Genomic DNA, 16574 nt, shown 5'->3' with positions numbered 1-16574 from the left:
AACATGTTTTCAGTTTCAAATTTTACTTCATCTAATAATTATGTTGTTACATTTTACCCTGACTTTTGCTTAATCCAGGACCTCTGGAGTGGCAAGTTGAAGGGGATTAGTAAAAATTTCCAAGCCTTGTACTTTCATGTGCTTTTTACACAACCTTTATCACACAACTTTGATGTTCATGCACTTGCCAAAATGATTTCCTCAAATGCGGTTTATAATACAATAGTAAATAAAGGTTCAAGTCCTAGCACAAAATCTGTTTTTTCTAGTTCACATTCTAATTTTCATATTTGGCATCAAAGATTGGGTCATGTACCAAATCTTGTTCTTAAACAGATAAATAAAACTTTGTCAGTCAATAATGCTTTTCATTGTTCAGTTTGTCCATTGGCAAAGCAAACAAGAATACCTTTTCCATTAAGTCAAACCATTTCACAGCATGCTTTTTATCTTTTGCATCTAGATGTATGGGGACCTTATAAGGTACCTACTTATGATAATGCTAGGTTCTTTCTTACAATTGTGGATGATTGTACTAGAGTGACATGGTTGTTTTTTATGCAATTCAAATCTGATGTGTTTCAAATACTCAAACATTTCTTGATTATGGTTAAAAATCAGTTTCATGCTACACCAAAATGTATTAGATCTGATAATGGTTTGGAATTTTTCAATAAGAATTGTTAAAATTTATTGCTAGAGTTAGGTATTCAACATCAAAGTTCATATGCTTACTCTCCACAACAAAATGGACTTGTGGAAATGAAGCATAGGCATATTTTACAAGTGGCTAGAGCTTTAAAATTTCAGTCCCACTTATCACATTCTCTTTGGGGATATTGTGTTCATACAACAGTTTATTTAATAAATAGAATACCAACTCCTGTGTTAAAGGGTCTTTCCTTATTTGAAAAGCTTTTTGGCAAGCCTCTTTCACTAGCACATTTGAGAGTTTTTGGTTGTCTAGCTTACTCTACTATTCTTACACCAAAGGATAAATTTTCTCTTAGGTCTACTCCATGTGTGTTTGTAGGATATTCTTTAGATAAAAAAGGGTACTTACTTTATAATTTGCAAATTCATACTGTCTAGGTTACTAGGGATGTAATCTTCTATGAACATATTTTTCCTTTCAAATGGTTAGTCTCTGATGTGTCTATTTTTCCCTTAGATTCATTTTTAGATGTAGATTCATATGATATTTCTTTACATTCTAGATAGTCTCATATGTATCCCAATACAGAATCAGTTGTGGTCTCTAATCCTTCACCATCTATACCAAATCCTCCTGCTGAATCTGAAACATTAAGCCAACTAATCCTATTGAACCTGAAACCTTAATCCAATCTAATCCCGCACCCTTAAGAAAATCAAGCAGACTTACAAAGCCACCTATCTAGACTATTGATTTTCATTGTCCCACACTTTCCTCTTCTTCACAAACTCATTTTGTGAAATATCTAATATCAGATTGTGTCACTTATACACAACTTTCACCCAATTATTAAGTCTATCTTAGTAAAATCTCCTCCTTAACTGAACCTACCAGCTTCTACCAAGCTTCCAAAGATCCTAAATGGGTTGAGGCTATGTCAAAGGAGATAAATGCTTTAGAGGACAATCACACTTGGTCATTAGTTCCTTTGCCTTCTGGTAAAAATCCAATTGGATGTAAATGGGTGTACAAGTTGAAATTTAATGCTGATGGTACTTTAGAAAAATATAAAGCTAGGTTAGTAGCTAAAGGTTACACACAACAAGCAGGGATTGACTATGAGGAAACATTTTCCCCTATTGTTAAGATGGTGACAGTGAGGACTATATTGTCCTTGGCCTCCATTAATGATTGGCCTTTGTATCATCTTGATGTTGACAATGCTTTTTTGCAAGGTGACTTAACTGAAGAAATTTATATGTCTTTACCTCAAGGGTTCCCTAAGCCATTGGGACAGAATATTGTATACAGACTCCACAAATCTTTGTATGGTTTAAAACAGGCCTCTCGAGCCTGGAATTTTAAACTAATTTTTGCATTCATTCAAGGAGGTTTTACTCAATCAAAATCAGATTATTCCTTGTTTATTAAGAGATATGGTGCTCAAATTGTGGTGGTTTTTGTACATGTTGATGACATAGTCATCACTGGCAGTAATTCAACCTTAATAGATGATACTAAACAGTTGCTTCACTCCAATTTCAAGCTTAAAGACTTAGGGCTGCTCAGATATTTTCTTGGTCTAGAGGTGCAAGGTCAGCCAAAGGAATCACTCTTTGCCAATGCAAATATGCCTTAGAATTGATTTTCACTACAAATTTATCTGGTGCTAGACCCTCTATCATCCCTCTTGACCAGCATGTGAAGTTTACTTCGTCAGATTATGATAAAGAATTTGGTCTTTCTAGTGATCCTTTATTGGCAAATGCTTCCATTTATCAGCAGCTCATAGGCAAGCTTCTTTACTTATGCATGACTCGACCAGACTTGAGTTATTCAGTGAGTTTATTAAATCAGTTCATGCATGCTCCTAAAGAATCTCATATGCAAGCAGCCTTGAAGATTGTCAAATATATAAAATCTGCCCCTGGTTTAGGTTTATTCTTTCCATCTGACAGTTCTTTACACTTCAATGCTTATTGTGATTCAGATTGGGCTTCTTGTTTACTTACAAGAAGGTCAGTTTCTGGTTTTTGTATATTTTTTGGAAATTATCTTTTGTCTTGGAAGTCTAAGAAACAAGTCATTGTCTCTTGGTCTTCTTCAGAAGCTGAATACATGGCAATGACTTCTACTGTTTGTGAAATTGTATGGATAGTGTAGTTGCTTTCGGAACTTGGTTATCCTTCTTCTTCTTTTGTTCCTTTGTTTTGTGACAATCAATCAGCCTTGCATATTGCTTCTAATCTGATGTTCCATGAGCGTACCAAACACATTGACATTGATTGTCATGTAGTTCAGGAGAAAATTCAAGCTGGTCTCATTACTACCAAATATGTTCCTAGTAATGAGCAGTGGGCAGATCTTCTTGGGGGGGGGTGGGGTTATTGAATCTTCGTTCAACTTCAGCATTCCAACTCAACTTTAGCAGTCCAACTTAGCATATCAGTCCAATGTTGATTGAATAGTCAAAGGGAAGTTTTAGTTGGTTTGACTAATTAAGTTGGTGTAAAAGAGTTGTAACTATAGTTAGCTGAAGTTAGTTAAGATTGTTACTAGAGTGAAGTTTATGCTAAAGCTGGATGTAAAAACTGCAGAATGTAATTTTCTTTGATCTCTAATGAAGATTCTCTTTTCCCAAATCTCTCTCTAATCTCTCACTACACAAAATCTATTAAAATATCTAAATTATAATATTTGTTGGGGACAAAATATTAGGTTTAAAAATAAAGAGGTGAGACAAACATTTGGTGTTTTATTAAGATATAAGAAATTTTGTCAAATTCAATCAAAGGGCCTTATCAGACACAAATACGAAGTCCGAGGTTGAAAATTTAAGTAATAGGTCACAAGTCACTTACGACTTCATATTTAAGTTCAAATGATGGCCCTACAATCCAATATTTGAGTTTAATGCAAAATAACTTGTCTGCTTTCTTTAAAGCTAGGCTGACACTTGGCTATATATCACTTTAATTTGATGGTCATATTTCTTTCAAGTTGTTTCAATTTTCAAAGAACATAATATAACTTATTTTACTCGTTGAAGGAAGCTCCTTCTGGAAGATTGACTAAAGAAAATCATTAGTCTCACTTCTTCTAGCATGTGTAGATGACTTCTTCAAGGAAACTAATAGAAGAAAAATATTATTTTACTCGTTGAACAATTGTTCCTTTATAAGACACGACCATTCCTTATGAAAGAACGACCGTTTGTCTCTTAAAAATGACATTTTGTGTCTAGTCAAAGTCATTTAGTGTTTTGGGTGTGGTGGGAGTTGACATGACAATTGTCAACTCAGCTGTCACTTTAGGGTTGTAAGAGAAGGTTGTGAAATTAGGTTGTGGGCTTAATATTACTCCAAACTTTTTGCAGATTCTTAAGCAAAGAAAATTGGTATCGAAAAATAATTGAACAACATAATAAACCAAAAACAGTTTTCAATGAAGGGTAATTAGATGTATTAAGTACTATTAACATTAGTACAACTCTGTCTCTCTCTTATCTGAATTGAATCCAATGATTTAGTGAACCTTGAACAAAAAGACATTACATATTAATTTGTCATCTATTCTAATAATAAATATGATTAATGATTTAAATTTGAAATAAATATGGATGAATTCATTGACTTACTATTAGTCTCTAAGAAAGAACCAAGAATGAGCTTTAATGATGCAAGAAAGAATGAATAGACATGGCATCTACTTTTGCTCTTTTCCTTTATTCTTCTTGACCTCTTTGCCTAAACCAATGGAGTGTTTCACATTCAATTAATTAGGCATAAGCACATGCAAATCCTCTCTCATTTCTTCCCTTTAAATGATTAAGCAATGCCTCTATCCAATACAAATAATTTAAGCTTTCAACAAATGATACATGATTGGCTTAGAGAGATTGATTGTCAATTCTTTAACCCATCAACATACTAAATCTTATGTTTAAATAACTCACCAACAGCCAAAATTTCATGGTCTTTTCATTGGATGATATTTCATGGTTAAAGTATTTTTCTTGTTGCTTTGAAATCTAAGTTGTTGAGTATGACAGAATTGACTATGTAATACAATAATAGAAGTAAGATAAATGAAGAGATAAACTTTGTAAACATACCAACATCACAATTCATATTTTAGTTAAGTTTGTAAAATGATAAAAACGTAACCAAGTTTATGACTTATATGAATTTAAGGAATAGAATTGAAACTAAAGTGTACCTAAGTTTACAATTCATACTTTGATGATCCGGAACTTTTAGGTGAACACCTGTCATATGGAGTATACTTTCAATTTTATAACTTAAAAAAAGAAGATGTACAATACTTAATTATAGTGTGAAAAATACAAATTTCATTCTTCAATACTTAAAACATTTTAAGTCTTATAGAAAAAAAAAAAGTGTTTTTAGATTTCCATAAAAGTCCTATTTTACTTCATCCGAAATAATATGATCAACATACTTTTCAATTTTTTTTTAATTCTCATAAGATTATTTTTAGAGTAGACTATTAGAGTATTGGATTTTAACAATATAAAATTGAACTTTTCTTTTATATTTTACTAAACAAACTATTTACCGATGTTCTCTTGTAAAGTTTAAGGACCTTGAAAGATTAAAACTATTAATTTACTGGAAAATTCGGTTCTATATATCAAAGTGTTTCTTTTTCTTTTTCTTCTTTTTTTTTTTTTTTTCCCTGTCACAATGCGATTATAGTTGTTAAAAAAGAAAAAAATGATAAAAAAAAATTAGCTTCTTATTAATATAGTACCCTTTCAAGGAGTCAAGAGAGACTAATCCCCTATTACCCACAAAAAAATAAAAAAGCTTATTGAAGGAGTCAAAGTTATGACTTATGAATTAAATAGGACAAATAAACAGATATTAATAAAAAGAATTCTAGCAGTGTCAGTTCACAACAATATTGGGTCCATAAAATTCTCAAATTTAAACGTTAAAAGACTTAGATTTTACTAAAAAAAAAAAAAAAATACCAAAAGTTTACAAAAAATCTGAAATGTTGAGAGAGCACCAGTGATTAGGAACCCGGCTCGGCCCGGCCCGGCCAGTTGAACTGGTTCAACTGTGACCCTCCGCCTTTACCGGGTCGGATTACAATTTTTTCTATTAATTCAAAACCCTATAAATTAGGACATCAATCCGTGAACAATTGAAGGCTGGAATGTTAGGGCTTTTGAAGAGGAATGGCATGTGAGTGGAATGGTGGCAACAAAGTCGATTTTCAGTGAGTGAATCAATCAAAAATCGCAAAACAATGTCACCGGAAAAAGCCTAATATCGTTGGCGATTGGGGAGGCGAACGGGGGATGAGTGAGGTGGGTTTTGGTTAGGAGGCTGAGGGGAGTGTTTTCATGATGATGGGGAGTGTTTTCATTACCAGAAACAGGCCCTATTTGTCGATGTCGACGGTGGTGTTTTTGCAAGATTTCAAACCTATGGGACTTACATGTAATTTTTAGGGGTGACTTTGTTAGATTTCAAACTTTTAGACATCGATTTGGTCCACTGGTGAAACCGATTAAATCGCTCGACCTGTGACCCAGTGGCCTGGCCGGGTCACTGCATGGGTTGGTTTTCTAATCACTGGAGAGCACACCCCCCATATTAATCACATGAAATAATTTATTATTTATATTTATTTGGGTCCATAAAATTCTCCAATTTAAACCTTAAAAGACTTTTAGATTTTACTAAAATAATACAAAAAACTTAACTAAAAATCTGAAGTATTGAGAGAGCACACCTCCCATATAAATCACATGAAATAATTTATCATTTATATTTACATGAAATAATTTATCATTTATATTTATTTAACAGCTAAACCATGGAATTTGTAGATGTAAACCTTTTAAAGTTTTTAACGTGTAAATTAAATGTTGAATAATCTTTATCTTTGATTTTTTGCGTTCTATAAAATTAAAGATTAATTATTTAACTTTTTCGCATATTCAAAAGAATCAATGTCCAAATCATTATCCAACCCTTGAGAGATAGTAAAATATAAAACATTTACAATTTCTTTAAAGTATTATATATCATATGGATCATCATTTATCCCTTAAGGTGTGTTTGGTTGAGAGCGATCTCCCATTATTGAGGTAATGGTATCTTATATTACTTGATTATCAAATTTGGTTGTCAAGTAATATAAGATTCTAATAATTTTTTAAAACTAATAATAATTATTGTTAGTAATATATGAGGTAATCTGATTACCTCTATTTTCTTAAGTATTTTAAGATTATTTGGCAATCTTATTTTTGTTACAATTTTACCCTTTATTAATAAAATTTTTGGACAATAATATCTTTGTTTTGAAAAAAATTTACAAAAAAATTCAAGGACTATTTTATCATTATATACAAAATTTTTAGAACATAAATACTCTTGAACTTTAAAAAAATTACCCAAGGGTGGTGGCTGGATTTGGCCACCGGCTGACATCGGATCTGGCCAGTCGTGCACCGATCTGGCAGTTTCCAACCTATATAACATACCCACCCATATACCTCCCAACCAAACATATCAATATAACATATCCATCAATTAATTCCAACTTAACCGAACACATTTCCCTAAACATTCTCGGTAATCTTCAAGGTAATTTATCTTTCTATTAATATAACATTCCCACTAATACAATATTCCCTGAACCAAACATACTCTTAAAATTATCCTTTCTTTTCCGAGATTATCATTTACCACTTAATAAGTATCAAAAACTCATTTGACACGAGTACTTAATATTTTCTTATAATTGTGGGTGTATTTTATATTTCACTATTTCTTGGGGGTTGTTATAATCTGATGTCTATAATGGAAGTAAGATAAATTGAAGTAACACAATACATATTTTGTTTACGTTTATGAAATGATAAAGACTAGCCGTTTTAAGTTAAACGAGAGTGACCTTCAAAGTCGGTTAAACGAGGATCACATGTATGTTTACATTAATAGATAAATAAAGGAAGCAATTAGCCATCAAATTAATAACCAGTCTTCTATAAAAAAAATTCTGCAGAAATTAACAATATTATTATAGCTATCATGAACGTGTTGTCATTATTCTTGTTGCTAGCTACAGTTTGTGTAACGTCTTAGGGATCAGACTCATCAGAGTTCTCGTGCCTTGAGTTGGCGATTTGCGGTGGAAGCTGATAATATTATTGGATGGACAGTTCCCCGGTCCCCCACATTGTGAAAATTACATAAAGGATTACGTCTCATCGTCAACCTCAGGCTATCCGTCGCAGTGCATTAAAGACTTGAAAGCTGTTACTGATGCAGCTTGGAGCTATACTCAAAGCCTGGAGCTGGCTGATGATGGCAAGAACATTTGGATCTTTGACGTAGATGACACCCACTCTCTCTAAATGCCTTATATGAAGTCCATCATACGGTCAGTAATCGTTATGTTTATGATTTTAATATATATAGATATAAGATATATCGTATATATCTTAATTTGAACTATAGTATAACCTTTATAAATTAATACTCGATAAAATAATAATTTCTATTATATAATAATTTCTTACTGTCTTGAGTCTCGACTTGGATTAATAGATTAAATTAATAATTTTGATAAATTAATAAAATAATATTTTTCTGAAAAGCCTTACATAACTCTGTAGTCACATTCATATCATAAATAAATAATTTGCTAATTGATTATGATATTTTATTAAAATATGACTATTGTTGCTTTTTTTTTTCCTGAAATTTAAATCTTGTTGGATCTCATCTCTAATTTTTCTTATTACATCTAGAAATTTTGGGTTTGAATTCTCGAATTGTAATAAAAAATTATAAACTGTTGTTAATGTTTTTTTAATCTTGTTGGATCTAATCTCTAATTTAAATTTATATTCGTCGAATCGTAAATACACTTTATAAATTAATAAATTATTAATTTATCAATTAATTAACACCTCTTTTAATTAATAGAATTTATATAGTGTCAAAGTTATTAGTTTATAGAGATTATACCGTATATTCTAAGTTGTGATCAGGGGCAAACACACTTTATGATGAGCGGGGCGGTTTATATATTTATATTAATGTTTCTTGATTTGACCTTTCTTGTTTATTTTTTTCCTGTTTTATATGATATTATTTTTATTTTATCTCCTCTAGATTTAACTTTTGGGTCCGTCCTTGATTGTGGTATCACTACAAAAAAAGAAAATGCTTATTCAAACTATAGCTATAACGACACAAGAAGAAAATGTAAGAGAATAGGTTTTATTACTACGAAATCGCGTTGCAGTTTCAACTCATATTTTTTTATACATAATATGGATGCATATCAATGTTCACTATAGGGATACTGTGGCAGAGAACTGATGCTGTACTTAATTCCTACGTTGACATAACCATTCTCCGATGCATTGACATGGGCAGGGAAATCGTCAGGGCATCATTTTAAGACTTTTTGAATAGAAGGTTTACCGGAACTGTAATGTTGATTAATTAAAAAATTCTTATTCAGACTATAGCTATAAACAAGAAGAAAATGTAAGAGAATAGGTTTTATTACTACGAAATCGCGTTGCAGTTTCAACTCATATTTTCTGATACATAATATGGATGCATATCAATGTTCACTATAGGGCTACTGGGGAGCAGAACTGATGCTGTACTTAATTCCTAGGTTGACATAACCATTCTCCAGTGCATTGGCATGCACAGGGAAATCGTCAGGGCATCATTTTAAGACTTTTTGAACCGAAGGTTTACAGGAACTGTAATGTTGATTAATTACATTTCGTGATACATAACTATGTGAGATGCCTTTTTTTTTTTCCTTTTTTGGTGACTAGGGGTACTGTCCGGGTCAACTACTTGCGCATTCAGGTTAATTCTGTGGGACTCTGAAGTTGATAACCGGGTAAATCCCTCAGTGGCTACCCCTAATAGAGCTTATGAGGACTCGAATTGAAGAACTTATGGAACTTCCTTTTGCTCATTTACCATTAGACCACCCGGTAATGGTTATGTGAGATGCATTGTTGATCTATATATATTTGTTGGAGTTGTCGACTACTTCAACATTAATGGGTAACGGAGACGCACTCGGGTATAACCGCTGTAGGATTTCTTTTAAGTTATTAATTCCTTTTCGGGTTGGGCTTAGGAATAGGAATCCTTATAAAACTAGGTTTAATCTCTTAAACCTAGTATATAAACATACTTTTCTCTTGTTATGAGGGTTAGAGCAATTCATTTATTGTAAACGAGAGAGGTGAGGCATATTGTAATAATATTGACTCAGCTGGACGTAGCCTACATTGGGTGAACCAAGGTAAATCGCGCGCGCGTATTATTTTTCTTTGTTTACTGTTTGATTTGTTTTACTATTATATTTTGTTCCTGTTGTTGTCTCTATTTCGTTCAATATTGACATGATGACCATGGTGTGACAATTTCAGGACTAAAGCAGTTAATAGTACGGCGCTGAATAAGTGGTTCATGGAAGGCAAATTACCTGCATTGAATGAGACTCTTGAATTCTACAACTTGTTAACGCTTAAAAAGATTAAGCTTATCATCCTCACTGGAAGAAGAGATTACATGGAAGATGTTGTAAAAGCTAATCTACAGGAAGCTGGATACAGAGATTGGACAAAGCTTATCCTCAAGTAAGCATTAATTAATTAGCTACAAAGGGTACTTATATCAGAATTAGGATTCTCTCTTGAACTGAACTTTTACCTAAACAAATAGATATAAACCATAAATAAATGAAAATACATGTGTCATAAGATCCTTAAAAACTCAAGATATAGATTGTGACATCTTTCTCGAAAATAAAAAATTAACTGAACTTTGTATATATATAATATGGACTAGCCATAATGTTAATCTTTGAGTGTAATTTTTGGGTTCAGGGGAACATCATATAGTGGAACAACATTTGAGTTCAAAGCAGAAGAAAGAAGAAAGTTTGCGGAGAAGGATGAATACAGGATAATTGGAAACATGGTGATCAATGAAGCGATATCCAAGGGATTCACCCATACAATCGGACGTTCAAGCTGCCGAATCCTCTGTATTATACGGTTGGAGCATAGGGTACTGATCAAAATTTATATTTTGATTTTTAGATATGAAATGCATCATGTATTTAATAAGAAAAATCTATATAAATAAATGTTCACGTAATAGCCAAACTATTTTGGTTAAGAAGAGATACCATAAGGGCCCAATATCTCAATAGCATATTTGAGGTTAATACAACATAACTAATACGCTTTCTTTAAGGATAAGTTGGCTAATAGGGCCTGTTTGATAGACTATTTGAAAAATGTTATTATAAAAAAGTGTTTTAAGTTAAGTTGAGTTGAATTAAATCGAATTGGATCAGATTATGAAAATGTGTTTGGTAAAATATCTAAAAAGTATATCAGAGTTTGATAAAATACTGAATAGTTGTTTGATATATTTTTTGAAAAAAGTTTTTAAGACATAAAGGTTGTTTGGTATATTTATTGAAAATATTTAGATTATTTTTTTAACCACCCACATTTGTTAATTTAGCTAAACACCCTCACAATAAAAGTTTAAAAATTAACTAAAGCACCCCAGCCACCCAAGAAGACAGCCAACTGCCGACCACCACAGTCGAACGATAGCTGATAGTCGTGGAAACGGTACACAACCAGCTGAATCTGGCCGTTTGTGTGCTGAAATGGCCGTTTTCAGCCACATCCACCATGGATTTGGCTGTTGATAGCCATATTTTGGCCGCTGTTAATAGCTAGATCTCGGCCAAAATCTGGCCAAATCTCTGGCGGTTTCTGGCCAGATTTAGTCGGTCGTGCTTTGTTCTGGCCACATCAGCTGGTGGTGGCTGACAGCTGACAGTGGTTGTTGGCAAGTGGTGGTGGTCTTGGGTGGATTAATTTTCAGATTGGAAGGGGAGAGAGAGAGAGAGAGAGAGAGAGAGAGAGAGAACGGTAGAGGAAGGAGAGAAAGAAAAATGTTTTCAATTGAATACAGTTGGATAATCTGAAAACAAGTCCCACCCTCTTTTTATTTTTAGACAAAAAATCTTATTTGAGTTTGATTAATTTTCATATTGAATTAACTCAATAAGTAAACAATCACATATCTTTTTTTTTTTTTTTTTTAATCCAAATAAGATACCAGAATATATAGTGTAACAAATAGGGGCATTAATTTCACTTCTGTGGAAATATATCTTCAAGGGATTATCACTGAGGAGGAAAATATCATGGTCTTGATTTTAAAGTATTAATCTTCCTTGTGGTTTTGAAAAGAGAAATACAAGTGTGGATTTGAATGGCTAGTACTCGCTACTGTTTGCACACTGCATGTAATGTGTTCACAATCAATTAAGTGCACAGTAACGCTTTAGAATTACTATATTTGCAAAGTGTTGCTGCAGTTAGGAATAGTCATAGGCTTCATTTTCCCCATTTATTTATTGGGGGAATGACTTACACATACCCAAAGTTTGCTATATAGACAAAATGGTACCCAATGGAAATGATAAACACCTACTTTCTCTCATGTTCTGTTAAGAATTTTTATCTGCTAAAAGACAAAAATGGTGAAAAGATTGGAATATCCACCGATCTTCATTCCTAATGTGCGCTAGCAAGGGCCAGTGCCACTGTTTATCATCGAACTTCGTAGAAAAATGCTAAATCCGGTCAAAAAATCGATCAATGATGCAAGAGGGCTGTGCAACCGGGCTTGGGGTGAGAATGAATATGGAGAAAAAGATTTAAAATTTAAAAATTTTGTGACTGTAGATGAAATTACTATACTATCTTTTAGCAGACAAAAATTCTTAACAGAATATGGCAGAAAGTATTTGTTTGTTATTTTTAAATCTTTTAGGTATTAATCTGTCTTTATGCCAAACTTTGGGTAGGTGGAAGTCGTTTGGCCTTTATTTATGTATCTATTCTTTGACAGTTTGGTATCTGGTCAATTTATGAATAGTTCAATTTGGCTAGAGGTCTTACTTTTCTCCAAAATTTTTGTTTGAAAAACTTTAAGGTATGCTCAAAAGTACTTTGAGAATGACGTTTTTGTTTTGTCCATTAGCCATTGTAGCTATTTTGTGAATAATTCAAAGCTGTCCATCTTGACAGCTTACATGATTTACATGATTCAAATTGGTGGTCATACTGACTCAAGGAAGTCCAGAAAGAATGCCAAGCCAAAACTAGATTCAAAGTGATCTACTTCTTTATGAATTTTGATTTTGAATTTTTAATCAGTTGGAAACTTTGATTTTGGGATTGTTATTTAGTTTTGCTATTGAATTTTTAAATTATTGAGATTTATGTTGAGCATGATGGACCGGGGGGGTCGGATTGGTTCAACCAGTCAATCGGAGACCTGATCGTCAGACCGGGTCATTACCCAGGTTGGTTTTCAAAATATTGGTTCTAACCATCAGCTAGCTGGACAAATTATCCTTCAGGAACTGGGTTGGAGCAATTATTTTTATTATTGTTTTGCCATCTTCAAAATATAAGATTAAAAAATAAAGAAAGACAAGACAATAGGTTGGAAAAATCTATTGTAGACCGAGATAAAGAATGATCAAATATAATCAGTCTAACTTGAACTTTCCTTGAAAGGATTGTTTATTGCTGAGTGGGGAAGTCGAAGAGTTGCGGTAAAAGGCGACTCTCAAGTCTTCTTCTTCTTCCCAAGTTTCCTCTTCTGTTGTACTATAAGTTATTGTCCTATATAATTATGCAATAAAAGAAGGTACCGGTATATGTTAGAAAAAATATTAAAAATGATCAGAAAAATGTTGGTGATTTGGGTGATGATGCTGTTATGGTGGCCAACAACAAGCTCTAATGTAAAACCTGGTTGCCAAGAAAAGTGTGGGGATGTGAGCGTTCCTTTTCCCTTCGGAATCGACAACCTAAACTGCGCCAAAGACGAGAGTTTCTTGCTAACATGCGACCGTAGTAAAACCCCGGCCACACTGATGTTTGGAGAAAACATTACAACTCTCAATATTTCAGTTGAAGAGGGCATCGTTGTTGCAAGCATTGACTCAGCTATGCGCTGCTACAATGAATCCGGGTTAATGCGGGAGACCGTTTTTAATCAAAATATCACTCTGGGAAGTGGCCCATTTAGGTTCTCAGACACCAGAAACAAGCTCACAGCTTTCGGCTGTGATACTACGGCCGCAATGACTGACCGGAATGAGAGCTTTGCGAGTGCCTGTGGCTCCTTGTGCTCAGAGAATCGGCCTCCTTCTATGAATATAACTGGAGATTCTTGTTCAGGCATTGGTTGTTGCCAGACTCCTCTTCCTAAAAGTCTCAACTCATTAATTATAATTCTCAGTACTGTAAAAAACCACACACAATTTTGGCAATTCAATCAGTGTGATTACGCATTTTTAGCGGACGAGAGTTTTAATATTTCAGAGTTGCAACAATCTCTTGTTCTTGAACCACGTCAGAAGATGAAATCAAATATTACCATTGAATGGGTAGCTAAAGAAGAGACTTGTGAAGCCGGTAAAAATTCGTCCGATTATGCCTGTGCCCGTGAAGCTCGGTGTGTTTATTCCAAAAATGTCCAAGGATATCGTTGCTTATGCAAGGAAGGATTTAGGGGAAACCCTTATCTCCCAGAAGGCTGTGAAGGTACGTAAAATTTATGTTCAAAATTTTGATATATAAACAATTATACTTTCTGATCATAATTGGTTTACTGATTAGTCTTATGTAAAATTAATAGACGTTAACGAGTGCGAAGAACCAGAAAATTACCCATGTGAAGGTACTTGCAAGAACACACTGGGGAATTACACATGCAGCTGTCCGCTTGGCATGCGAGGAGATGGTAAAGTCGGTTGTCAAGGATATCGTATACTTACAATTGCCGCTGGTAATATTCTTTTACAAAGTTTCATGCAGTTAATCAATTAGTTTATTATGTATGAGGAATTATTATGTGAAATTATAATCCTCGAATCTTGATATGTTCGTTAAAACCTATATTGTTTGTTAATGCACACAAAACGAAAATAAGATCTATTTATGGTCTATATATTCAAAAATATATGTAACTAGTTAGCAGTTTTCATTCCCGTGTTCTGAACCCCGGAGGGCGTGCGACTGCGATCGCACAGCTGACATCCTGTGACTGCAATCACGCGATGGGGGGTGAGGTGAGGGTGGGTGGCGGTCAGATGAGGGGGGGGGGGCGTAAAAAAGTGGCTAGAAGTAGCTGATGGTCAGGTTAGGGATTTTTAAACAATGGACAAGGGTAATTCGACCCGAAAAAGGCCCCGGGTCTAGGTCCGACTGGTTAAACCAGCCGGGCTGGGCTAGTTTCAGATCACTGTTTCATTCATTATTTATGGTCCTCCAATTACTACAAATTGATTTAATTATTTGCATGCAGTTACCGGAGCAGCTATTTTCGTTGTGATTATTGGAGTTCTGGCTTTTATTGGATTCAAACAAAAGAAAAAGGAGAGGAATTTCTTTGAAAATGGGGGTATGATATTGAAGAACCAACGTGTGACGATCTTTAGTGAAGCGAAGCTAGCAAAAGCTACTAAAAATTATGATAATAGCCAGTTTCTTGGAGAAGGTGCTTATGGTTTTGTTTACAAAGGAGTTTTACCTGACAAGACACAAGTTGCAGTCAAGAAGTCTAAAGAGGTGGACAAGACTCAAATAAATCAAGAATTTCAAAGGGAAATTGGGATTGTCTCACAGATTAACCATAAGAATATAGTCAAGCTCTTGGGTTTGTGTTTGGAGACTAAAGTGCCTATACTGGTATATGAGTTCATCTCTAATGGTACTCTGTCTCATCATATCCACGACAAACGGTCACGACTTCTAAAGACATGGAAGAGCCGTCTCAAGATTGCTGCAGAAATTGCGCTCGCACTTGACTACTTCCATTCTTTAGCAAACCCTCCAATAATTCATGGAGATGTCAAGTCAGCTAATATACTCTTGGACAAAAATGGTACAGCGAAAGTATCTGACTTCGGGACTTCAGTGTTAATATCGCCTGGGCAAAACCTCATGGTCTCTAAAGTACAGGGCACTTTTGGTTACTTAGATCCTGAATATCTAATGACTGGTATCTTAACAGAAAAGAGTGATGTTTATAGTTTTGGAGTCATCCTCGTAGAACTTTTAATGGGGATGAAGCCTGGCAGTTGTGTGTCATATGGGAAGAACATTAATGTGATTCAATACTTTATGTCATCGTTAGAAAACAATAGTCTCAATCAGGTTTTAGGGTTTGAAGTATCTGATGATGATGCTGAAATGGAAGAGATAGAAGAAGTTGCTGAGCTTGCAAAGAGATGCTTGAGTAGTAGCGTCAAAAGGCCTAGTATGCAAGAAGTTGCTGAGGAGCTTATGAGGCTGAAAAGGCTAAATTACAATTTTTCGGCGCAGCAGAATAATGAAGAGACTGCCAAATTGTTAGGTGAATCGTCATTTTCAAATCTTGAGATTACTCAACAAGACACTCATAGTGTGAACCTATCAGAAATTGACAATTACAGTGATAGTATTTGACATTTATCCAATTTCATGTGTAATTAATAGTATTACATGCTTTTTTTTTTTTTTTTTATTGGGTGTTCGGGCTAATTTGCGGTGTCTATTGAACACCCTACAAGTCTAATGGGTTAGATAAGTCATAAATATAATAGGTTACCATTTTATGTGACTCAAATATAAAATCTTTGAGTAACCCACAGTTTTGCCATCCGGTCACAAGTCAAGTGGTTATAGTATTATATGGTTTCAATAGTATGTTTAAAAATAAGGTGAGGTCCATAACTCAAACTTGACTTGTATAATGCTATTTCTGCTTAACTCTTACTAGTATGCGATGAAGCATTTATA

General features: G+C 33.9%; 1 protein-coding gene across 1 annotated transcript; it reads left to right on the top strand.

Moving 5' to 3' along the window:
- The first annotated feature begins 13421 nt into the window (after positions 1-13421).
- Positions 13422-16284, top strand: LOC116123218 (wall-associated receptor kinase 2-like). Its single transcript, XM_031409016.1, has 3 exons — positions 13422-14336; positions 14431-14580; positions 15100-16284. The coding sequence occupies exons 1-3, from the start codon at positions 13445-13447 to the stop codon at positions 16239-16241; spliced, it is 2184 nt and encodes a 727-aa protein (XP_031264876.1). The 5' UTR covers positions 13422-13444; the 3' UTR covers positions 16242-16284.
- Positions 16285-16574: the final 290 nt, after the last annotated feature.

This window comes from Pistacia vera, unplaced genomic scaffold (genome assembly GCF_008641045.1).
Source record: "Pistacia vera cultivar Batoury unplaced genomic scaffold, PisVer_v2 Contig140, whole genome shotgun sequence".
In the NCBI taxonomy this organism is placed as follows: Eukaryota; Viridiplantae; Streptophyta; class Magnoliopsida; order Sapindales; family Anacardiaceae; genus Pistacia; species Pistacia vera.
Note: the sequence above shows the minus strand (reverse complement) of the source record. Positions and strands in the feature narration are given on the sequence as shown.

Bases quoted from the DNA above. Each gene is read 5' to 3' on its own strand.
- LOC116123218 (XM_031409016.1), top strand. From the start codon at position 13,445: ATGTTAGAAAAAATATTAAAAATGATCAGAAAAATGTTGGTGATTTGG. The intron at 14,337-14,430 runs GTACGTAAAATT...TAAAATTAATAG, and splicing joins TCTCCCAGAAGGCTGTGAAG to ACGTTAACGAGTGCGAAGAA. The intron at 14,581-15,099 runs GTAATATTCTTT...ATTTGCATGCAG, and splicing joins TATACTTACAATTGCCGCTG to TTACCGGAGCAGCTATTTTC.